Raw genomic sequence first — 26,734 nt, 5'->3', positions numbered from 1 at the left:
TTTTGCGGTACGCGGGCCTCTCACTGTTGTGGCCTCTCCCGTTGCGGAGCGCAGGCTCAGCGGCCATGGCTCACGGGCCTAGCCGCTCCGCGGCATGTGGGATCTTCCCGGACCGGGGCATGAACCCGGGTCCCCTGCATCGGCAGGCGGACTCTCAACCACTGCGCCACCAGGGAAGCCCCGGAGCATTTTATTTTGAAGCTCCCAAATAACATTTAATTGTCTTTCATAATTAAGAGGACTTCTTAATTGCTGGTTTGCTGTTCTTACCTTAGAAAGTTCTTTTTGTATATTGCTTATAACAGACAAATGCATAGTTAATAGATTTTCTCAGTGAACTTTTTGGTATTGTCAATTTTATTCTCCATTGTGATTATTTGTTATTAAACATAAGCTGCCACACACAAAGTTATGAATATATTGCATTCCCGTTATAGGGACAGTTTTGTCCTATGCTGGAAGACCCTAGGTAGTATATTACTAAGGTTATTAAAAATGTTGTTTATAATTTCATGTTTAATTTTTAAACCATTATCCCTCAGAAACAATATAATTGGTGAATAGGTTCCAAAGCAAGTCTTGTAACACCTGTTTAACTCATGGTGCCCTTGAAATACATTATGCTCCTGCTATCATAGGAGGGAACACATGCAAGTAAGTATGAAACTATAGTGAAATATGATAAGAGTGAAGATGGGAGAAATAAGCTGATACTGTTTGAGCCCCCACAAATAATCACTCCCTTAGTCTTATTGTATCATGATGTGAACCAAATTCAAGCTGTTTCTGGCCCATGATATGGACCAATTAAGGATTGGATTTGGATTTTCCAAGCTGGATGGATATGGTTACACCTTCCCAAATGTGAAAGGATGTAATAGTTGAACGAATATACCCAAATTCTAAATTCACAAAGCCAAAATCATTGTTAATTTCTTCAAATTATTCCAGTAAGACTCTGTGGTTTACCTTTTGATAGTGTTTCTAAATATTCCCCAAACCAAGAAAGCATTATTGCTATATGAGTGCCCCTGAGCTGTCATTGAACACATTCAACATATGTTATTCTGGGGATGCCAATCTTCTTTAAACCTTTTTAAAATTTTTTTCTTTTTGACTTGCCTTCAGAGTTTGAGGCATGTAGTTTTAAATGAAATTGATGGTGGCAAATCCTTATCCTTTTCAGGGTGGATTTGATTCCTGGTATCCATGAATTAATTCTATATCAAGATCTTAAGGCAGTTACAAAATAGGAATTTCAAAAGATATGAAGGAAAAAACATATAATTGGATTTGCTTTGCTGGCTGACAACCTTGAAGGACAATATTTATTTGCTTATCTAACTTCTGAAATTCTTGCTGAAATTTTAGGTACATTATTTTACAGTCACTCTTTGTAAGTTATATACATTATATTTTTTCTCTAAAATTGTATCAAATATAGCAAATCATACACAAGAGTTTGAAAATGCATAAGAGTCTGGGGCAGCTAGTCTTCTGTCAATAATCTCTTTAATCTCATAGAGTACTCCCATCAAGTTCACAGAGATAATTATAAGGCATTGGGGAAAACAAATTATATTCAGTATGCAACAATTCTCTGGCAGTCTTGGATTTAACATTTACTTTTTCAAGGATTTGTGAGTTGTCTCAAAGTTCCACAACAGATTTGAGTCATAAATTGTGAGGCTTTTGTGCAGCTGCGACTCAGGTCTGTGGTTGCTTAACAAGTAAGACAGTTTAAGAGTTTTAAATTAATCTTAATTCTTAATTTATCTTAATTCTTTGGATTAATTAATCCAAAGAATATTTACTGAGCACCTGCCATGAGTGTTAGTCACTGCTAGGTGGTAGGGATATAGCAGTACAGAAGACAAAGCCCCTGCCTGTTCTTATGACATTTATTTTCTAGTGGGAGGCACAGACTATGGTTTTTTAAAAATTAATAAACAAAATAATTAAAGATTGCATTAAATGCAGGGAAGGAAGTAGCTACAATTGAGAAAGAGGGGTCCTATTTAATTAGAAAGTCTGGGAAGGTCATTGTGAGAATTGTGATAGTGAAATTCTGAAAAACAAGAATGAGCTCACAGTTTGAGGAGTTAGGCAAAGAACATTCCTGGCAGAGAAAACAGCAGATTCAAAGGCTCTGAAGGACGAAGTTGCTTGACACTTTCTCGGGCCAGAAAGAAGGGCAGGGTAATTGGATTGTAGTGAGGTGGATGAGAGGCAGCCCAGAACTGATTGGGGGACCTTGTTTGCTAATAAGATGGTGTTTAAGATTTTATTCATGTACAGTGGGAAGCCAGAGCAGAGTTTGGCACAGGGAAGGAATGTGATCTATGTCTTAGTATCACTTTAGCTTCTGTGTATAAAATGGATTGGAGGGGGCCTGGAAGTAAAAAGACCAGTTAAGGAGGCAATTTGGTGAGTTCAGGCAAGAGAGAATAGTGGTGCTGGGCTCAGTGTGGTAACAGTGGAGGCAGGAAGAAGACAGATTTGATACATATTTTGCAGTATGGCCTGTCACAGGGCACTCAACAGCCTTTGTTCTCTGTTTGTCTCTACCTGTAGAGGAAATGCCAAGTTATAGTACTGTTCCCAGATTTGGTCATTACCCAGTTCAAAAAATATCATCCATAAAATAAGATGGTTTATTATATACTTTTTTTTTGTTTTAATAGATCTGGTTATCTGTTAATTACTTATTCTGCATTTCTGCTTCTTTGATCTTCGGAAAGAACCAACAAGTTAGGCAAAGTATTCTGTGATCAAAAGATTTGAAAGGTGTGCTAGGGCCAGAGATGAGTAGAGCCTGGGGGTGCTTGGTTTAAGGTTAATGACAAGACAAAGGGGTGTCTCCTGCAGAGAACTCTTTCCTGCAGAAAGCTTTTTCTGCCAAAAGCTGCTTACAAAAAGATATTTATATTCAGATTTTACATTTAGAATATTAGGTAGTATGGTGAACTGAAAAAAATAGAAATAAATATTTATTGATTTTCTGCCATGTACTATTGAATTATGTGAAATATTTCATCTAATCACTTGAGGTATGTGCTATTCCATCTCTTTTTTTTACAATGATTTTTAAATTAACATCAAATCAATGATCTAAATATTTGAGTAAATAACCCAAAGCTGCACAGCTGATGGTTTGAACCTATTTCTACATACCAGAATATGTTTCACAGCCCAATCAAGAGAAAGAGAATGAATCTAGAGAGGGACACTTACTGTATATAGAATGGAGTTTGGCTGGCATTGAAATATTGTCTTTTATTTCTCTGTATGCTCTCCCTAACCCAGTGTGCTTTGGATCTCAAATTAGAGATGTTTTTAGGGGTACCAGAAAAAGCCAGTGCTTGAAAGTATCAAGCCTTGTTATTGACTCTCTGTGGTCACTGGCTTGGCATGGAGTGGGTGGCTTCCCTCCCATTACCATTTAAATTTTAGGTTAGGTCAGTATGCATCAGCAGAGAATGATGATTTAAAGGAGACTTACTGTTTTTTTGTTTGAAATTGGCACTCTAATGTTATTTTTATGCTTAGTCTAAGTACTTATTGTGTGGCAGTAATGAAATCATTTTCAGGATATTCTATTAGTAGCTGAAAAGTTAAGGTATTGTATATTTAGCATGAAAGTAAACAGTGCAAACAACTGAAGTTAGGATTATTCTGGGCACACTAAAGAAATAAAGTGTCCAAACTGATGTTTACTCTCTGAGAATTGGTGTGGTGACCCGGAGACCAGCTGAAAAGAGTAGGATTCCCCTTGTATTCCAAAAAGAATGCGTTGTAACTTTACATCAGTAATACTACATTAATTTCAAGATGGCATAGCAATAAATATTTTTGAAGGTGTCAGTAAACTAATTGGTAATAAAATGAATTGTAAACAATTTTATTAAAAAGAAACATAATACCATACTGAAAAAAGACTTCAAAAAATGCAGGTAACACATGGTTAGAAATAAAAACAGCTAAGAACTGATTAAATTATATGAATTTATGCTAAGAATAATTATTCTGATTTACAATGTTCAGATGATCAGTATATGGAATTTTTAAATATACATGTTTAATTTATATATTATTAATGGAAATATTTTTAGCTTTTAGAAAGAATTTTTTTTAAAATAATTTTTGTGTTACTGTTTTTATTTTTTATTTTAACATACAGGAAAATTCACCCTTTGAGTTATGTAATCACCATCACAATCAAATATAGAAGAGTTCCAGCAGCCCCCATGTTTCCTTTATGCCCCCTATGACAGCCTTCATGCACCCTGCCAGGCCCTGAAACCACTATTCTGTTTTCTACTTCTATAGTTTTGCCTTTTCCAGAATATCATATAAATGGAACCATACATAAGTACCCTTTGAGTTTGGCTTCTTTCACTTAGCATAATACATTTGAGATTCAACTGTGTTGTTATGTATATGTTATTTCCTTTTGTTACTGAGTAGTATTTCATTATATGGACATGCTAAAGTTTGTTCATTCACTGGTTGAAGTGTAATTATTTTTCTTTTGCAAAATTGTTTTGGCTATTCTAGGGCCTTTGCATTTCAAATATAAATTTTATTTTTTTAACATCTTTATTGGAATATAATTGCTTTACAATGGTGTGTTAGTTTCTGCTTTATACAAAGTGAATCAGCTATACATATACATATATCCCCATATCTCCTCCCTCTTGCGCCTCCCTCCCATCCTCCCTATCCCACCCCTCTAGGTGGTCACAAAGCACTGAGCTGATCTCCCTGTGCTATGTGGCAGTTTCCCACTAGCTATCTTTTTTACATTTGGTAGTGTATATATGTCCATGCCACTCTCTCACTTTGTCACAGCTTACCCTTCCCCCTCTCCGTGTCCTCCAGTCCATTCTCTACATATTGTATATATGTGCCACATCTTCTTTATCCATTCATCTGTTGATGGACACTTAGGTTGCTTCTATGTCCTGGCTATTATAAATAGAGCTGCAGTGAACATTATGGTACATGACTCTTTTTGAATTATGGTTTTCTCAGGGTATATGCCCAGTAGTGGGATTGCTGGGTCATATGGTAGTTCTATTTTTAGTTTTTTAAGGAACCTCCATACTGTTCTCCATAGTGGCTGTACCAATTTACCTTCCCCCCAACAGTGTAGGAGGGTTCCCTTTTCTCCACACCCTCTGCAGCATCAAATATAAATTTTAAAATCAGCTTGTTAATTTCTACTTAAAAAAGCCTCTTGGGATTTTGATAGGGATTGTGTTATAGCAGTTTGGAGAGCAAGCTGTCTTAACCAGTGTTAAGTCTTCAAGTCCATAAACATGAACTGACTCTTCATTTATTTAGATATTCTTCCAGCAATATTTTGTAGCTTTCAGCAGATATTTTGTCTCTCAGCAGTATTTTGTAGCTTTCAGCAGATAAGTTTATTCCCAAATATTTTCTTTTTTGGTGATGTTGTTAATGGAATTATTTTTTCTTTTTTTCTTTTTTTTTTTTTTTGGTTGTGTTGGGTCTTCATTGCTGTGTGCAGACTTTCTCTAGTTGTGGCGAGCAGGGGCTACTCTTCATTGTTGTGCACAGGCTTCTCATTGTGGTGGCTTCTGTTGTTGCGGAGCACGGGCTCTAGGTGTGCGGGTTTCATTAGTTGCAGCATGCGGGCTCTAGGGTGCGTGGGCTTCGGTAGTTGTGGCCTGTGGGCTCAGTAGATGTGGCTCGTGGGCTCTAGAGCACAGGCTCGGTAGTTGTGGTGCATGGGCTTAGTTGCTCCGCAGCATGTGGGATCTTACCGGACCAGGGATCAAACCCATGTCCCCTGCATTGGCAGGCGGATTCTTAACCACTGCACCACCAGCGAAGTCCTGGAATTATTTTCTTAATTTAATTTTTGGATTGTTTGCCTTGGTATATAGAAATACAATTGATTTTAAAAATATTGATCTTGTATTCTGCAACCTTGTTAAAAGTGTTTATTAGTTCCGATAATTGTTATTAATTGCTTAGTACTTTCTACTAAGGAGCATGTCATATGTGAATAATGAAAGTTTTACTTCTTTTCCAGTCTTGATATTTCTTGTTAGTTTATTTGTTTTGCCTTGTTGTATTTGTTAGAAACTTGAGTAGAGAGAGTGCATCTTCTTGCTGTGTTTATTGTTCCCCTAAACATAATAAATAATTATTCTCTTGCTGTTTTCAAGATTTTCTGGTCTTTCACAGTTTATGATGTGTATAAGTGTGGATCTTGTTGTGTTTATCCTACTTGGTATTTATGGAGTCTCTTGGATCTTTAGAGTAATATTTTTCATCAAAATTTGGAATTTATGCCCACTATTTTTTCTAATATTTTTTTCTTCTCCTTCATTCTCCTTTTCTTTTTATGGGAATCCTGTCACACATATGTTTGTGCAGTTGGTTTTGTCCCACAGATCTCTAACCCTGTTCACTTTACTTCAGTCTTTTAGGCTGGTTTCTGTTTGGATAATTTTTTTTACCTGTTTATCACTGATTTCTTGTTTGCCTATTTGGATCTACTGTTGAGGCTCTCTAGTGAATTTTTATTTTCACTTGTACTTTTCAACTCCCTAATTTCCGTTTTCTTATCTCTCTTTATTGAGAATAAGTTTTCTGTTTTTCAAGTCATTGTCATCATAATTTCCACCAAATCTTTAAACTTATTCTTTTGTTCTTTCAACATATTTATTATAGCTGCTTTTTATTATAGCTGCTGTCATTGTCTGCTAAATCCAACATCTGGGTCCACTTAGAATCAGTTTCTATTTACTCATTTTTTCCTGAACATGGGTAACCCTTTCCTGTTTTAGTGTATGTCTTAAAATTTTTTAAAAAACTGTACATTTTAAATGATATATTTTAGCAACTGTGGATCCTGATTATTTTTTCCTACCTAAAGATTGTTGGTATCTTATTTATTTATCTTAGTAATTTGCCTGGACTAAAAAACATGAAATTCATTTCCCCCACAGTGACTGATGTATCTGTTTCATGTTTTTTTGTTGTTGTTATTATTTTTGTTTTAATTTTTAAGCCTAGCTTTCTATGATTTGGCCCTGTGTCTGTATAACTTAGTGGTTGAACACCTTAAGCTAGTAAGGCTCCTATCCTCTGCCAGTGGATCTGTGTGTGGATTCAGAAACACATTTAATGTTTAGGCAGTTTTCAAGTTTACCCCAGCTATTATTTTCTGTTGGGCCCTCTCTTTTCTTCTCTGTGCATGTGTGCAAGTTCTGTGTAGTCCTGGGATATGTAAATAGCTGGAGCCCTCTGTGGTCTCCCTTGTGCTTGCTCACCACCTTCTGTCAGCCTGGGATATGTGGAGAGTCTATCAAATACTTTCTGACTGCTTTATATCCCATTCTTCCTTGTTGCAGTTCTGGCTTATCTGCCCATTCCATTGCTTTCCCCAACCAGGAACCCCTCAGCCTCATAAAAATCATTGGTCTTTCATGTTTACTTGTGACCAAGATTACTAATTATTACTGACAACAGTACTGGGTACGGGTTTTTCACCTTTTGTTCCAAATCGACTCCCTGACTTTTGTTCCAAGTCAGCCCACTCCATCAGTGAAGCTGTTGGTTCTTTGCAGCCTGCCCTGCCATATTAGAACTATTGTCCTAACCAAGCTGGATGGGGGAATAGGAGCCACCCCAAGGAAGCATGCCACAGATTTCTGTTCTTCTAATCTGAAGTGCAGTAGTTTTTCATGAGTAAGCTCTTCTCTATTTGTTGAAAAGCATAGGTCAATTTCCAGAGTACTGAAATGGTTGCTTTTGATAATTTTGTGTAATTTTTATAGTTGCTTTTTCAGCAGAGGATTTGGCGTCCTCAATCCATCATACTGGAAGTTCCAGCTTTTGGGGGGGTGGGGTCATTGTTTGCATGGCATATGTTTGTATTAATTTATGTTTTATCTATCTATGTATTTATATTTTAAATGGATTCCTTTTAGATAGAATATACTAAGGTCTTGTTTTTAAGTCCAGTCTGGTCATCTCTTTTAATTGGTATTCTCAGGCTATTTGCTTTTAATGTTATTATTGATCTTGTTAGATTTAGGCCTGCCATTTTATTATTAGTTGTCTGTTTGTAACATCTGGTTTTCTTTCTTTGTTCCCTTTTCCCTGCCTTTTTTGGTATTATTTGAATATATATTTTGTATTCTGTTTTAATTCATTTATTGGCTTTTTGGGTTTATCTTTTGTTGGGTATTTATCTTATTTTTAGTTATTGCTTTAGGGATTACATTATACAGATCTTTCAAAATCTGCTTTGGAACTCCTTTTACATTACCGCACTGACCTTTGTGTCACACTTATAAGTAGTACGCCATATATTGAAATGCTTTCAGCAGTTATGTGTAACTTAACTTAAAAGGAGAAAAGTGATAGTTTGTTATATTTACCCAGATATAATAATTCTTAAATTTGAAGACATAATGTCTAAAACTTCAAAAACTTGGTGAAAGACATAAATTTACAAATTTAAAAAGGTCAGCAGACTCCAAATAGGATAAGTTCAAAGAAGACCATTTACAGATACATCGTAATCAGTCTGCTAATGACTAAAGATAAAGAACAATTCTTGAGAGCACCTAAAGAAATAATGATTCAAATAATTGTGGATTTCTCCTCAGACACCATAGTGGCTGGAAGACAGTGGAACACCATCTAAAAGTACTGAAAGTAAAGAATGGTCAGCCCTGAATTATGTATCTAAGGAAAACAATTTCTAGGAATTACAATGATATAAAGACATTCCCAGGAAACTAAGAGAATTTGTTGCCAGCATACCCACTCTAAAAGAAATAAAATTTCTTCAGGCTGGTGGAAATGATATAAGCAGGGTACTTGGATCTTCAGGAATGAAGGAAGAGCAGCAGAGTATATAAGAGTATCCTGTTGTCCTGGCCTCAGTGTAGGTTCTGAACTTGACCAAATTTGATAGATTTATGTTTGGCTGATAGTTTTCCACTTTTTTACTTGAGCTCACACTTTGGGCTCTGTTTCTTTATTCCTGCATGATATATTGCTACCCCAGGTTTATTTCCTTTCTCTTGTGTTTAAGTTAGAATCTTAGATAAAGTTTGTTTGACTCTGTTGTTTTCTAAAAATGTGCTTCCCATTAGCTGAGCTTAATAAGTATATTTTTTAATTTTGTTAGAATAAAGATGCCATGTATAGTCTTATATTTGTGGCCTGTTTTAAAATGGTCATGAAAATTATGTTTAATTCACTCCACCTGAGAAGCTATTTAATTTTATTTCTCTCTCTTTCCCAAATACTTTAGTAGGATGACAAAATCGTTAATTTTCCAACTATATTATATATAGTATTTTACTCAGTATTGTAATTGGAGTAATATTATAATTAGCTCAGGTTTTTTCTAACAAATGAAAAGGCCTATATATTAAGCTACTTAGACAAAAATGTCCTTTTGTTACATTTGTTCATTTAATATATGCAGTCCTGCATGTTTAAGTCTTATTCATCCCATATAGGAAATAAGAAATGTCAGCTCCTGTTTCCTCTTCCCATTCCTTAGTACTTTGACCTTTGATACTGACAGTATGTGTTCTTTTCTTTTGTCAAAAGTGTTATTAATTTTAATATCTGAAAATGTATGCATATCTGTTAAAACAGCGTGTGAATATTGATCTGTTAAAAGTAAATAATCAAATTATAGAAAATTTAAATTCATAATCACATATTGTTTCCCCATTTCACAGTACAATAAGGCAATGCTGAATCAAAATGGTGGACAGTTGCAAGCCTTAGTAGTTTTAGCAGCCATGTCAAAACACTGTTTCACAGTTAATAATTTTTGAAATAATGATGAAAATAGTTTATTTTGCTTTACTCCCATGTGATTTTTGATGGATTTTTCAAATTCCTTTAAGTAGGTGGCTTATAGGTACTGCAATTCAGAAGTATTGGTATAATTAAAAATTTTTTTCTACAGAAAGAGTAAGTTTTTAGCATTGGCATCACCATACTTAGAGTATAATAGTCTAGAAACTTGAAAATTATCTTTGACTTTTTCCTGTTTCACCATTTTCCATTTCCAACCAAGCATACTCTCTGCTTTTCTTAAAATATCTCTGGAATTTACCTGTAAGCTCTGTCACACTGCCTCTGTTTTCATCAACTGTCTACTTGTTTTCCCAGCCTACAATCTCTTTCCATTTCATTGCTTTCTGCGTATTTACCATTTTCATATTTCCAAAAGAGTCCTTTCATCCTTTGAGAATCTTCAGGAAGTGTTATATTCTCACTGTGATAAGTCCAAACTTCTCTACCCATTATTCATTATCATCCATGTCTCCACCAAGCCCTCTGTATTGAACTTATTTTCTGCTTTTTTTCCATTGGTATCTTTGATACTTGTCGGGTCTCAAATAGTCCATTGTGCATGTTGTATTTATTTTTTCACTTGCATGCCTTTCCTCATGCTTTCAACCCCATCCCCATGCCTCGCTTGAAATGCTATATCCATTTTCTTTTTGACCTACTCGAGTTCTCATTTCCTTCAATAAATTTTGCAAAAGCTTCTTCAACCCTTTCTTCAACTCTTCTTTTCCTGAGCTCCTATCACACAATGTCTTTTATATGTAATGTGATTCTCAGTGGCAGAAACCTTGTCTCATTCTTCTCTCAGCACCTGGCTCTGTGATGTGTAAGCAGATTCGTTGCATTTCTGTCCCATTTCACTCCCCTAATAACTTTATAAAGTGAGGTCAGGAAGATTTCTTGTTTCTTTTTCTTTTTATTCAATTCTAAAACATGTTCTTCTGTCAACTCCCTTACCCCCACACGCCCCATCAGAAGCAATCTGAAATAGATATAGGCAGACAGACTTAGCTAGAGGAAATACTGTGCTAATGGAGCCAAGAGTGAAATTGACCCCCATGTGCATCAGTTAGGTGAAAACCGAACAAAACTCCCATTGGGAGTCACAGACTGTTCATTGAATCCTATCTCCTGTCTTCAAATATGTATTTGTGTAGTATTGGGGAAATTAGAAAATAAAGTGTGACCTTCCTAGCACAAATCCCTTCTATATATTAGTAAAATAACTAGAAATTAATGTATTCTTGCACTTGTATTACTTTTATAAAAAATAGTTATTAAAAACACTCCTGTTAAGAGTAAGTGTATAACAAAGACCAGCAAACTTTTTTTTGTAAATGGTGAGATACTAAATGTTTTTTGGCTTTGCAGGCCACATATGGTCTCTGTCGTATGTGTGTGTATATATATATATATATATTTTTTTTTTTTTTCCTTATCGTTGTTGTTGGGTTTTACCACACTTAAAAATAACCAGTCTTAGCTTGCTTGCAGTACAAAAGTGGGCCATGGGCCACATTTTGCCTGTGAGCCATAGTTTGCCAATAAGAAAAGCTAATCTGTGTAACTGGACATCCAAGAGGCAGAAGATTTTCTCTCTGATAGAGAAGACATTGCTCATACTAATCCAAGTCCTGAACAAACTGGAATGTGCCCAGTGGGGTGCATTCAAGTGGGGGGGATCATGAGAAACCTTAACCTGAAAGCAACAGCTTGTTGAACAGGGTCAGGTTGGAGAAGTGAGAGGTGGCATTACAGTGGTCTTCAATACGGAAGTTCCATGATACGAGAGAAGCAGACTTGTCCTGCACAGTGCTCCCTGTAGAGCCTCAAGTGCAGTGTGCTGTCCTGGACAGAGTAATGTCCTTCCCCTAGAGACTGGTTAGCAGAACCTCCTCTGCTCTGAGTGCTTCTTGGTGGTTTTCCCTGAGAAGGACAGAATACCTTATAAAGAACTACCCCCCCTTTCAGAAGTGGTGATTTGGTGTATGACAGGGACATAATTGTCTCACCATGGAATAGATTACAAATATAGACACCAATAATGAAGGAATATTGGAGGAAATGGAAGGATTTCATTCAGGTGGAATTAAAGTAAATCTTCATAGGATTTTGGGTTTTAAAAGAGGAACCACATGGCTAGACAATATCTAAAAAATATTACCTTACAATAATTTCATTTTTATTATTATAATCTTAACTGTGGTGAAAATTTCAAAAGCCATCCTCATTCTTAGTCCAGAAATTTTCTACTTAGTTCACATGAACAAGGTGCACTCACTGGGATACTATAATTTATATTTTTAAGTCTCCTACTATCTGTCATTGTCTCCTACTATCTGTCATTGATAGAAGGTAAAAACCACAAAAGTAGCAAGAACCAGGTACCATGAAGTGACTGTAATTGTTCTTCTTTCACATTTGCAACAACTTTTGATTCATCAGGAAGCAGAAGCCATAGTAACAGACTTTTGGCTCAGATTCATCACTTTGTGTTTCTCCTTTCTCCAATGCCAGCACTTTTCCCTTTTAAAAAAAATTCTGGCAGACTAATTTAAAGACACCTACTTAAGTTGGATTATTTGCATACTGGACCTAAATCCTGCACTTCAGTATTAATGTCTATGGAAATATTTGCAGCTACTAATTTTATTTGGTTGAACTGTTACAGTGTTGATTCATTTTATTTAATTTATTTAATTAATTCATTTAATCAGGATGCAATTTATCTTGATTTTGGTTGTAGAGGTTGGCGATTTGAAGGAGCTGCAGACACTAGACATTTCTACCAATCGTTTGCTAACTTTACCCGAGAGGCTTCACCTGTGCCTTTCTCTGCAGTACCTCACTGTGGACCGAAATCGTCTATGGTGTGTGCCGCGCCATCTCTGCCAGCTGCCCAGCCTCAATGAGCTCTCCATGGCTGGAAACCGTCTTGCATTTTTGCCGCTTGGTAAGTAATCATGTTTGTGTGCTAAAGCAAAACAGCTAAAGAACAAGATGGAAAGTGTTTGTTTCCTTAACTAGGAAGGATTAGTTAGTTTCCTTCATTCTGTTTATCTTGAAGATGCTTCTCTAAATCCATTTTTGCGGTGAACAAAGCATCATTCCCAGTTTAAAAAGTTTATTTCCGTTAGGGATTTCATATTTTAAAAAACTTGTGCTAAAAGTTTAGAGACAAAATATATGAGATATGAGATGATTTACTCAGAGAAAGGAATTAAAATATATGTATATGTATTATATATGTATATTTTATATATATATAATTTTAAAATTGACAAGAGGTATTGAGCAATATGAAAGAATAGCTACTGTACAAATATATCTGCTTACATGTTGACTTCTATGTAGAAAAATTTTTATTGAGTATCCTAATGATTAGTATTGCCAGATAACCAGACTAGAAAATTTTAAAGACTTTTGAACTGCCTGCTGAGCTAGAAATGTCACCCTGGCTAATAAATAACATACTTTGCACTGTAGATCTCTGTAGCTGGCCCATTTTCATATATGTTAAAGAACATAGGCCTTTAATAAACAATATATTTCTTTTTACTGAGAATTGAATTATTTTGTTACTTGTAAGAAACAAAACTGCCATTTAAAAAAAATTAAAATTTGAAGACCCACAGGACCCTAAACTGTTAGAATAAGCATCATATAATCTTATTCATAAAAGCATTTTTTATGAGTAATTTATCTCTGAGGGCAATGAAGTGAATAGCCCCTAAAAGGAGATATTTTCCACCATAATACAGTGTACATATTATTTTCAATTAAAAACCTCTTTAAGAAAACTTGAAAATCCTGAGAGACATGAACATCAATTTGAGTAATAATAAGTAATTATCCAATTTAAGAAGATTACTTTTCTATAAATATAATTAAATTCTTTTTAAAAATTAAGAAAATAAAGTAAAACCATTTCAGAAGTAACCTACATTTCTAAGAAATCAGAGGTTTTTTTCAAGTGAGAAAATTATTGAATATAAATTGATATTAGAAAATAAATATACCTGCTGCATAAACCACAGGTTGTAGAACAATTATAGTGGACAAGCATCAAGTTACAAATCTAAAGATACAGGTTCTAGATTAGCTCTACCACTTTGTAGAGCATTACCTGGAGTAAATCGCCAAAACCTCTCTGAGCTTCATTTTCCTTGTCTGTAAACCAGAAATAACAATGTTTATCCTGCTTACTTTAGAGTTATTTTCAAGTTGAATAAAATAGCTGTTTTTATCCACTCCAGCTGTGGTTCCTCAATCCCCCTAGTCAGTTGCTACTCATTCCTACCTGCTGTTTCACCAGTGACACAGCCGAGCATGTGCTGTGGTGGCAGTGGTGTTGGGAGAAGAGAGGGAAGCCATTCCAGTAGGCGGCTGACCACTGTTAATGGTTGGGGTGCCAAGGAGTGACATGGTGTGTCCTGCTGAGTGGTTACAGCAGCAGATGACCTGAGTGGCAGTGGCTAGTGCAAAGTGATAGAAATGGCTGTGGGGTAGAGGACAGAGTTCACTACACTTTGCCCGGCTGCTTTCTGCTTTCATTTATGTACTGGGGCATCTTCTCTATGCACTGTGGTGAGTGCTGCTGTGGCTACAGAAGTGGGCATCCCTTCTTCAGCACTCAGTGTTCAGCGGTAAGGAGAACCTAACAAGTTAGTTTCTATCTCCAGGTTTCTTGTCACCCACAAAGCCTTGCCTCTGTGATAGAGGAGATTTTCCTTTGTGAACTTGTTAATGTTATCAAAGAGAGGCAAGAGGGTCTGCACTGAGTTATGAGGAGGGTCCCTCCCAACATTCAAGGTCACCATAACTCTCAAACCTGGGACCATGTACAGCCCAAGATATGGAAGCAGCTTCCACACTCCCCTGGGTGCCATCTCAACTCACAAGGCTCACAGCCCTGACAGGACACAGGCCTGTGGGCAGGCTTTACTCTACTTTAGAAAGACATACAAGCAAGAGGATGGTGATGAAGATCATCCAGTGAGAAAGAAACAGGCTGCCTGAAGCAATGCTCTGCCCTGGTCTTAGAGAACAGCATGAGTAAAGGGCCAGGGGGCCAAGACACGCACTGGTGGCCTTTCTGTATTGTTGGGTTGGATGATCTTTGTAAAGAAATGGGTGGGACAACCAGAGAGCTACAATATGAGGTTGCTCAAAGAGGGCTTCAGAAGAGCAGAGACAGCATAATCTATGAAGATGAGGAAATTGAAGCTGACAGAAATAACAATCTTCTCAGTCTCATTTTGGTTTTTGATTTTTGTTTTTGACACCATTGAAGGTGGATTTGGAAAGGGAATTCAATTAAGTCTTTAGGAAGAAAATAATCAAGTCCATAGCTGTCCTTCCATGGAGTTTGTGTACTTGAAACCCTTCCTTGAACTCCTTTCTGATACAGCAAAGCCGTCTAATGCTAAGAACTATGCGGGACAGAGTCAAATGAAGCAGGCAGCTGCTGGCACTGCCTTTCCTCAGAGAACTGAACTGTTCCTGGAAACTTAGCATATAGGGATGCCTCTTTACAGTAGTTAGGAGATACGGTGTATATAACATACACGTAACTACAGTTTTCAAATAGAAGGCTCCTATGTTTAACCGTGATTCTAATGTACAACTTGAGTGTTTATGAAATGGGTGCTTTAATATTGCTGCCTGTGCTTGGAGGTAGTCTTATTTTGGGGAGCTACTCACTGAATTCAGTTTCTTGACAAAGAACTTTGACTTAGGAGAAAAGCAGTTTTTTATGGGGCTTTTTAAAGGAATGTCAGATTCCAGCCTCTTCAAAAAGCGACTACAGAAGCTATAGTAAGGATGACTTAAATCACTTGTAATACTATCAAAATCATTAACACTCATGGAGTGTGTTCTTTTTAAGATGAAAAGTTGTATCAAGAAAGGAGGATGTTCCTGCTATAACTATACCATGACAGCTGAATGACAGATTAGTCTACACACAGAAGCTGTGTTCTCACTGCTGTCAGTGAGGAGGGGAAATTAATAACCTGAGCCTCATGCTATGAGATTTAATAGAGGCCTTGAAACATGAATATTTGTTGTTGATTCAATAGTTCTGTTGACTAAATAGCTCGTAAAGATCTGACTCACCTCTGGGCTTCTGAAAATTTAGGAAAATACAAAGGAAAGGGTTTTTTCCTGTAAGGCTTTTTTTTACTAGGTTTACTGGTTTCTCTTGCATAATTAATAAGCCATTATTCAGTAATGTTTACAACTTATTTAATGTTGAATAATAGATACAAGTACTGTGAGGTTGCCCGTGTATAGACTGACTATGGAAGAACATTTTTTAGTTAGCCCCCAGGAAGTGCTCTGTCAGCTAAACTCAATGTCAGGAACTTCTGTAGTTTAAGAAAACAAAAGTTGCACCCACGGTGGGCAGGTGGAATTTTTGAGTGTTAATTTAGAAAACAGTGAATGAATTCTTAACTAAGAACAAATGACATTGAGTTTTACGGAGTATCCTGGTGTGTAAACTACCATGTAGTAAACCCCAAAGTTAGTGAGAAAACAGCTTCCTACCAATGGGTAATTATTTATGTTTCTAAATCAGTCCCAGAGTTGTTGTTCCTTGGACATTCTAGTAGTGAAGTATTTATTTTCTCAGGAGAAGTTATTCTGTGTGCCAAGGACGTGTGCTATGAGTGAAATGACAGCTCCTTTATTGCTGTGGGTTATACCCTATAACTTTGATAGGGATGTAAAACTGGCCCTTTATCACATAACAGGAGATCACTCCAATTTTTTTGTAATAGCTGTAGTCGTTTTTCCTTTGTAGGAGCTGGATACATTGTGTAGGGAAAAAAAAATTTTATTCCAAGTATTGGTGCAGTTTTAGAGAGTAGCTTGTAGGCATTTTCAAAACCCATGCTGAAATCTCTTCTTTTGTTGCAAATGGCATATAAAAGACACAAATTTTTAACTACACTTGTTTTTTCTATTACTTCTCGTTCCTGCTTTCTCTGTATCTGCTTAGAAGGTCAGGAAAAGAATTGCTGTTTACTGTTTTTTAAGGAAATATTTAAGTCCACAAAGTGAAGCTATTAGAACTTAACTCCAGGATGGAAACCAGATGGAAACCAATTAATAATTCCTTAATCTCAGGCTTAGAGATGCATGTAAACTGTACTTTACTGAACCATGGAATGTATTTGATCTGCAGCTTGAAGAAGAACTGCCTTGAGGTCATTGTTTAATGGGAATAGTTTGCAAAGTTTGTAGCCTTAAATACGTTTCAGTGCTAAAAAGTTTCTTCTGGTTCAGACCAGAAGTCCCAGAGGTTGGAATCAGTCTTATTTTTTGAGTAGAAGGTATATTCTGCTTTCCAAGGAGGGACCCAAACAGGCCATTAAAATCGTGTTCTGTAGAGACTGTTGGGCAGGTCTCTAATCAAAGACGTAATGAAAAAGGAGAAAAGAAAGGCTTGAAAACAAGGTTCAAAAACTAGTAGTGGGAAGAAATGAGAGAGAAGTATTCTGTTAACTAAAGTTTATATGACCCTATTTCAGGAGCAAAGTTGTAACTCTGCAATGTGTATTTGTTCAAGAAAATGGATGTTCAGTCCTCCTTTTCGAGCTCTATCTTTTTGCAAGTATTTATAACAAGAATTTTTCATCCTGGTGCTGCTTACTCATCTGACTTTTTACACTGTCTTAATGATCCCCTCTGCTTTATTTATTTTTTTATCATATCAGGCCTTTACTCTTGCCTTAAGGTTTTCTTAGGGCATTAACAGAATTATTTAATATGGCTTCTACAGTGTGGGCAGACATTGACTTTACTATGCTAATATATGAAAAGTTCACCTAGAGTAGGTGAACTTTGAAGGGACAAATGTATATTTTTCTCAAAGTTTTGGAATAGGATTTTGGAGTAGGCAGTGATTAATATGAAAAAGTGAACCCTGTTTTCCTCAGATACCAATTTTAAAAAAGAATTGCTGCTTATTCTTAAAAAGGTACAGATGTGAAACAAAAATAAGTAGTGTGAGGGCTAGATTCATGAGCAGAATCTTTGCCAGCAAAGTTTTTGTTAATTTGGTTTTCTAAATAGTGGCAAGAATGTACGGTACAAGCAAAGTCTGGAAGATGTTGTCAGTTGACTTTAAAGCAAGAATCTGGAGTTTCTGTCAGTCTTAGTTTTCAGCCAAGTTCTTAAATTTGGGGAGGTGGAGGACAGGTCCCAGTCCAGCTCAGCAAGAGCTGAATGTAAGATGCAGAGTGAAGATGTTTTGCTGTCCGCGCTGGCTGCCTTGGCCTAGAAGCTGTGTTGCTGTAATGCCAAGCCTGTGCGGGACAGTCAGAGTGAAGGCTCCTTCTCTAGGATATTCTCTGAAGGAATTCTTGGTACTTCTTGCAACTGCCTCCCTAAATCTGTAAGTCAGAACTACCCCATCACTTATCTCATCTTTTAACAGAAGCAAAGGGATATTTTGTTCATCATTTATCTCCTTGTCAGTGTCTCCTGACATCACACCTGGATGCTTGGGCATGCCCGTCCTCAGGTGCCCACTGCACCCATGCAGCCTGCTAGGTAATGTCACTTCCTACATTATGTGGGAGTGCCCTGCTTATATGGAAATGATCTGTTAAGGGAGGCTGCCTAACTAACGTCATGGTGAAGCAGGCAGGCATGCTTTTAAATTCCAGCTGTACCATTTAATAGCTGTATGATCTTGAGCTTAGAAAAGCTATTTAATTTGTCTAAGTCTCAGTAATGGTGTAATATTAATATCTACTTCATAGCACTTTTGTGAGAATTAAATAAGATTTAAAACACTTCTATCACTTATAAATACTACATAAGCACACAATCAATATAAACTTTTATTGTTTGACTAGACTGTAAGAAAGGGTTGAGACAGCTTGTTTCTTATACCCTAAGCATCTAGCACAGTGTCTTGCCCATTGCTTATAATAATTTCTTTATTACTTGCCTGTGCAACACAAGTAGAGATGCTAACCAACTGCAGAGGAAGCCTTCAGTCATTCAAATTCATTAAAATCAATTTATTTTAATTTAACAGTTGATGATCTATGTGTAAAGTATCTTATTAAATTCACTGCAAAATCTTATTTGGTAAAAGTTGAATAGATCAGGGAGACACAAGAGGGAAGAGATATGGGGACATATGTATATGTATAACTGATTCACTTTGTTATAAAGCAGAAACTAACACACCATTGTAAAGCAATTATACTCCAATAAAGATATTTTTTTAAAAAGTTGAATAGATAAGAAAGAATATGATTATGTAAAAGATTTAATGGAGTGTGTGTGTGTGTATGTGTGTATTTAGAGAAACTAGCACTTTAAAAAATTCATTGTTCTCAATAAGTAGTCAAAAAGTTCTCTTTGTCAAATGCATCATGTAGGTAATTTAATTAGTTTTAAAGATAATTTTGGAATACACTGTAAATTACTCTGAATTCATTGTGAAGAAACCCAATTTTTATAGTAATTAAAAATGTAATTGTGACTAATAATCTGATTTATTGAACCACAGTAATTGGAATTACATTGATAGAGCATTCCAAACAACCTGTTTTGGTCTGTTGCTTTCATGTGTGGTTTCTATTGCCCCATCATTTTGTTGAAGAGAATACATCATTCACCTTTTGATAAAATAAATGAGTTTCATGCTGGTTAGTGTGCAGTAAACAGATCTATTTGGTCTGGCGCATGCTGTCATTCTGTGCTTGCTTTTACAGTTACAGTTAAAAGAGCAATAGCCTCAACACACAGGAGGTTTTTGTTCCATCTTCAGCCATGTGGACTGCATATGCCGGGGCCTTGAAGTTTAAGGAGACAGAGAGAGAGAGAGAGAGAGAGAGAGAGAGAGAATTGGAGTTTATGCAGGACTGTTAGCTTTTGCTAATTTTTAAGTAACAATACTTTGATCTATGAGTCTGGAAGAAAAAAAGGGAAACATTTTAGACACAGTACACCACTTTAAAAAGCCACATGAAAAAGTTCTTTGTTGCTTTAGCATCTTTGCAGATGGACAACACATACTGAGCAATTTTTGCACAGGAACTTAAAAAAATATTACTGCATGATATATTTATTGAAAACTGTTGGTCCATTGAAATTAAGAGAAGGAAGAAACAAACCAGTTTATTAGCTAGTAGATTAACGGTCTCTCCCAAAGTTAATTGTTGAGTGAAGATTTTCTTTTTTAAGAATAGACGAAATAGCTCAAAGCTTTTTCATGCAGAAAATACTTATATTTCAGCCTCCTTATGATTAAAAATGCCATTCCTTTGTGCTTGGGGTTTGCCAGCTGACGGCTTTTTGGCAAGAGCACACTCTCACAGCCGTGCCTGTGTAGCCTGTGACCTTGCTGGGTGTTTAGTTGTCTTAGCCTTGCCAGCAGGCTGTGCTGTGTCAGCTAAAGCAAGGGTTGCCTGGTTCACTTTAGAATCCTACACTCTGTTTTGTGATCTTCACTTTATATTCAGGAGAGAGAGATAAAAGACTAAGATGTATTGAGTACCACTATTATGCAAGGGACCAAGCTTGACATTATATACATTGCTGAATCTTTATAACAAGCTCATGACATAGGTATTATTATCTTCATTTCACAGAGGAGGTAACAGGCTTGGAGCATTTGAATTGGAAAGCCAGGTTTCAGAGGTCTGACTCCAAAGCCCACTACATTTTGTAATTTAAGTACTGCTTTTTCTTACTCTATTTGAGATTGTGTTATTTGCAAAGTTTAAATGTTTGTATTAAATATTCATGTCTGTGATAATATACTGGCTAATGTATAATAGATTTGAACACAGCTGATTCATGTTTTCTTTCAGCTTCAGTATAAAATAGTTCATTCCATTATGGGCATATATAAAAAATTATATTCCCCACACAAATTGGTCAGAAGGTATAAACAGAAATCTTTGGAATATTGAAAACCTGAGATAAGGTCTAAACCAAATAGCATTTTAAAATCATCAACTCTTCATTTTTTTCCTATAAAACTAGGATAGGAAAGAGGACTAAATCATATAAGAAGTAGCAAGTGCCAAGTTTTATTTAACTTTGTATTATGATCTTTGCATGTAGCCTCATTTAATTTGCACAAGCTCTTTTGTGTATATTAGAGGAGAGAGGTGTTTCCTCTGTCATGTCCCGTTTTGTGTCCTTGGCTCAGGGAGATGAATCACTGTCTCTAGAGGCTGTTGCCTTCAACTCTTTTCTGTGCAGTTAAAGTATAGAAAAGAGTACCTTTTGGGCTTCCCTGGTGGCGCAGTGGTTGGGAGTCCGCCTGCCGCTGCAGGGGACACGGTTTCGTGCCCCGGTCCGGGAAGATCCCACATGCCACGGAGCGGCTAGGCCCGTGAGCCATGGCCCCTGAGCCTGCGCGTCCGGAGCCTGTGCTGCGCAACGGGAGAGGCCACAACAGTGAGAGACCAGCGTACCGCAAAAAAAAAAAAAAAAAAAAAAGAGTACCTTTTGCTGCATGCCAAAGAGAATTCTCTCTTAATTGGCCTTCTACTGTAGGCCACACTTCCAAATGTGTCACTAATAATGAGAATAATAATAACTGCCATATACTGGAGAAGGCTGTATGCCAAGAATTCTGCTTGATAATTTATGAACTTTGTTAGTAGTTTTCACTAAAATTAAGGGACAGCATTATTTTTCTCTTTATACAGATGAGGAAACTAAGGACACACATTTAGTAAATAGAAGAATGAAGATTCAAACCCAAGTTCTCTGACTCTGAGAGTGTGTTCCTGCTCCATTAATTAGTATCCTGTACTCCTTACTGCTGCATAAACTCAAGTAAAGAATCTTGCCCTGAAACCCCTGCAGGCTCTGACAGTCATATCTGAGACCAGAGCTCATTTATATTTTATCAGTGTAGTTTCAATTTTTTTAAAATTCCAAACTTTTCTATATGCCTTTAAAGTCTGCAGATTTCTATATGTGATGAAAGGATTTGTATACAGTCAGAGAAGTTGTGAAAAAATATAAAATAGGAATTTTTAATGTAATTTTGAGGACTCTTTCATTGCAAGTAGATTCTGATATTTCTATGTATACTTTTTCCATCTATGTTTTATAAATTTCTAGACTTTTATACCAGTAGAGAAGTTTATACATGTTTACTAAAGTAGCAGTACATATTATTGTGGTAATTATGTATTCTTATGCTTAAAAAAACATACTGTAGAGTGATTTAAATTTTACAGGTTACTTTCACATTCAGTTTTAACAACTTGGTAAAGTTGAGGGGTTAGGCACTATTATGCCATTTAACATATGTGCAAATTGAGGCTCGGATCACATGGCTAATAAGTGAAAGAACAGACAGATAAGATATGAACAGACAATTCACAAAAAGGAAACTATGTAAAAATGGCACTCAGACACATTGAAAAATGTTCACACTAATAATTAGAGAAATACAAATTCAGAATGACAGAAATTTTTAAATAAGACAACATGTTTTAAAACTTGGTGAAACTGTGGGAAAACCAGTGCTCTCATACATTGATGAAGGGAATGCAAATTGGTGTAACTCCTCTGGAGGGAAATACCAAAGAATCTACACATGTATTTACCTTTTGACCTAACAAGTCCACTCCTAGGAATCTATCCTGAAGGTACACTTCCAACAATATAGTTGTATATGTATACATGGGTTAGTATGCTTACATATGTTTTGTAGATCTTTCTACTTAGAGATCCTAGAAGCAATGTCATTCCCATAGTAATGAGTACACCTAGCACTCAGATCTTGGTTTCTAAACACCATACCCTATTAAAAGGAATTAAGGCTCCTTGGAGAAGTAATTGATTTCAGGGCTAGAGCAGGGAAAATACAAGCTGAGCTGGGACTGTCTTGTGGTGCCAGAAAGTATGGTGATACTCAAAAAAGGATGAAAACTTGTTGAAAGAACATAAGGACCAATTTTAAGTGTTCCTAATTGCCAAAACTGGAACATTTTAACCACCACTATGAACAATAATGGTATTGGGTTTTTAGTCCTTACAATAAAATAAATATCCATGAATCCGTACTGTTATAAAAATCAAATAAATAAATGGGGGAGAAGGGATGGCTCTTCCTTACAGAAGAATTCCAGTTAATAAATATAGACAGAAAGATGGTAATCGAAAATCCCCACTAAATGAATGCCGTGTAATAATTTTTGCAAACAAGAACCATTGATGAATGCTAAAATTAATGGGCAAAACTTTGAGAAGGAACAGGATATTTACATAGTCTTGGGGCTGTAGTAATCTGAAGATTTGACCTGGGGCTTGGGGGAGCTGCTTCCAAGATGGTTTACTCACATGGCTGTTGGCTAGCGGTCTCATTCCCTCTCCAATAAAGCTGCTGGAGGGCCCTCATGACAAGGGAGTTGTCTTCCTGAACAAGCGATCCAAGGGAGAGAGCAAAGAGGAAGCCACAATGCCTTTTGTGACTTACTCTGAAATCACAAAATCACACAGCAGTTCTGCCTACTCTGTTAGATATATTAAAACCACCACACTGGAAAAGGGCATCTCTAGCTAGTAGGCCAGTAATTTTTTTTTCCTCCCTAAGAGTTGCCACTTCCCAGTGCTTTTGTTGCCTGTTCCCAGTGCTGCCAATTTTGGTTCCTCTTTTTGTAACTTGCCCCAGTGCTATTCCTGGGCAAGAATACTGTGATAGGACTTGTAGTGGAAAAGAGGAGGTAATGTTCACCTTTTCCTACCCATTTCCATGGCAAACCCTTCCTTACCTCAATCTTATATTATCCCCCTCCCACTTAATGTAACAAATTGTCCAGAACCCATCTGTGAAACAGAGAGACTTTATACAAGCCTCTCTAATAGCAGTGATCATATTGTATTACAGTTATCATTTTTCATGTCCGTCCTCAATATCATATTCCTATCTGAATCCCCAAGGCCTACCATAGTGCCTAAAAGGTCCTAAATGGGTAAATGGGTTTTGTTTTGAAATGTAAATATGCTTAAGAACCACCTAATTTAGCTATCTGGGCCTTTGTCTTTCCTAACTGTAGACGGACAGGGGAAAAAGAGAGCTCCTTCAGCCTATTTCCTATTTTCACAAGCAGAATTATAGTTTGAAACTTTTCAGAGATTGAAAACTTTTCAAATATTATGTTCTTACTTCAGGAGGCAGAGGGTTGGCAAGGCTACTGAGGATTCTGTTCTGTGCCTCGGTAACGATGAAGACAAATAACTCTACCCTGTGAGTGATAGGAGTGGAAAGGAAAGCTGGTCGAACAATCTTGGGCACACAGTAGACCGGAAGGGATGACCTTGGCACTTGGAAGTGTCTCTGCTGCCTGTGATGGCCAGAGATCACCTTCAGTATTTTGTGCTTTGTTTCCTCACTGAATCCTCCTCCAGTCTTTGCTCCCCCCTTGTCCGGCTACTTCTGCGAAACTTCTGGATTCTCCCTCTTTCTGGCATACTTGTTCCTATTGCAGATTCTTCTCTTTGGGCTCCCTTTCTCACCTCTTCCCATTCCTGGTACAAACCCATTCCTGTCCCGGCTTCCTGGCCTGCAGGTCTTGTCCATCCATCTGTACCTCACACCTCACTGAGGACTGGGATTTGGGGTTCCCTTTTCTTCCTCCTCCCCCTGCAGCCACGGGCAGTTCCATCCATTCCTAGATCCACCTGGCTTCTGAGGCCCAGCGCAGCCAGGATCAGATTGATCCCTAGCCTTCCTCTACCCCTCCTCCCATCTTTCTGCCTAGGGGAGGTGAGACACAGTAGGCTGACCTGCCAACTTAGTTTGTGTAACACTTTTTCCTATGGAGAAAAATGAAACTAAATAAATGATCTATAACAAACTTAATAAATAAATAGAAATTGTTTATTAAAAGTCATAGAATTTTTATGTGGGAAGGAAATCCAATAATATTCCATTCCCAGTACTCATTTTACAGCTTAAATGCTCAAGGTTCAGGTGGGTTGAGTAATTTTTCAATAGTCATGTTTTCTGATGTAGAATCTCATATTACAGCTGACATAATTTCACAGCTAGTTAAATCTGCAACATTTTTTTCTTCCAGAGTAGAAATTTGAATTATTCTAATATTATATATTAAATTTTTTGTTTCACATTATATTGGTGTATATTTATAGGAATTATAGCACTTTTCTTTCTAATCCAGATTTAGGTCGATCTCGAGAACTACAGTATGTGTACGTGGATAACAACATTCATCTGAAAGGCTTGCCATCCTATCTGTACAACAAAGTCATCGGGTGCAGTGGGTAAGGCTGATTTCACATTTTATACTATCACTCACCTCTTTTGCTAGCTTTGTTTCTACTTCAATATTTAGTCCTGATAAAACTCAAAAATAGATGAACTACTTTTGATAATCCTGTTCAGTTTTGTTTTGGGGCTTAACATGCTAAACCAAGTACCCTTAAAAGCCAAGAATATTGAGCAAGCAATTTAGAGTATTGTACTTCAAGTTTAGTTAGTAAGCTGTAAATTTGGTAAGTTGTTTGTTATTTTCCAGTCAAAAGAAAAATTAATCTATGCATACCATTATAAGCTCAGTAGTATCAGTCACAGAAACTGGAGGAATCTGCATTAATGTAAAAGCTTTTCTTTCTCTGCACTCCATTGCAGTGACAATTTTACTACATTAGTATCTAGGACTATACCAATTGGAAATATTTAGAGCTCAACATTTGAAATAGTCCCTCAATACAAATCTGATTCTAGCAACCAAAACAGATGTTTCAGTTAATAGGAAATGATAGGCTTTTATTTTCAGAGCAGAAATGATCTTTCATTCTCAGTTAGGCTTTTAGAAAGATGGCTTCAGCTTCTCCTTCTATAGCAGTGAGAAAGAACCAACCCTAAAGTGGTTCCCAGAGTGGCGTGGGCTTAACATAGGACAACTCAGCTGCCAGAACCTGCTTTTGACTGGCCTCACTTAAGCAGCCAAAGGATACTTGGAACACCTTTGAAGGTACTTAGCCAGCATGTTGACTCTCTCCTTATAATTTCAAACATCCTGCATAACCTGGCTCATACTGTATGTAATTCTGGCAAGGAAAGGGATGACAGTAAACTTGTGCGTAGCGACAGCCATGCCCCTGCTGGCATGGCTCCGGGGATGGGCATTGAGTAGTGATTGCTCCAGAGAGGGTAATCCTAGTGGCCTTCCCCTAGGAAAAATTATACAGTTGTTATCTTGGGAGAGCCCTAGATGAATTCAGTGCCTGTATAGGCTGATGAAATACAAGCCCAGAGACATATTCCAGAACCTTCTATGAAGCATAGAAAATAGAATATGTAATAGAGTTTTCAGCTCATTGATTTTTCTACAGCTGATCATGTGACAGCTATGATCCTACTCACTTATTAATCATAATGAGTTTGTAAAAGATCTATAATATAGCCTAATTTTTCCAAGTGGTGAGTAAAATACCCTCAATCACCAAGATACATGGAATGATGCAAGCAGGCTCCAAGGCTGAAGGCAATTTTCTTGCACCAAAGCCTTCAGAGACTGCACTGAAATATGATTTAAATCTCTACCACAGCTAAAGAATAGCTCTTACTTGAGATAAAGAGCCTTCTCCTTTGGTGTTTAGACATGGATGTTACTGACTGCCAGAAAGTTCTATTTGTGCCGAGTAGAGAGATAGTATATTTATTTTATTTTTGGCTGAGCCGCGCAGCTTTCGGATCTTAGTTCCCCGACCAGGGAGCGAACCTGGGCCCACGGCAATGAAAGCACCAAGTCCTAACCACTAGACCACCAGGGAATTCCCTTTTTTTTTTTTTTTGATATATTTTAATTGTTGACTTGGTATCTGGTAGCAGAGGTAGTGAATTTTTTTT

General features: G+C 36.9%; 1 protein-coding gene across 2 annotated transcripts in view; it reads left to right on the top strand.

Annotated features, from left to right (window-relative positions):
- LRRC28 (leucine rich repeat containing 28) overlaps positions 1-26,734 on the top strand; it is a 187,016-nt gene that overhangs the window by 110,890 nt on the left and 49,392 nt on the right. For both annotated transcript variants that reach the window (XM_024114926.3, XM_028495206.2), the window contains 2 exons: positions 12,611-12,817; positions 25,041-25,143. In XM_024114926.3, the coding sequence (XP_023970694.1) occupies positions 12,611-12,817; positions 25,041-25,143 (310 nt within the window). The remainder of the gene's footprint in view (positions 1-12,610; positions 12,818-25,040; positions 25,144-26,734) is intronic.

The sequence above is a fragment of the Physeter macrocephalus genome, chromosome 11, assembly GCF_002837175.3.
Source record: "Physeter macrocephalus isolate SW-GA chromosome 11, ASM283717v5, whole genome shotgun sequence".
NCBI classification, from domain to species: domain Eukaryota; kingdom Metazoa; phylum Chordata; class Mammalia; order Artiodactyla; family Physeteridae; genus Physeter; species Physeter macrocephalus.
Note: the sequence above shows the minus strand (reverse complement) of the source record. Positions and strands in the feature narration are given on the sequence as shown.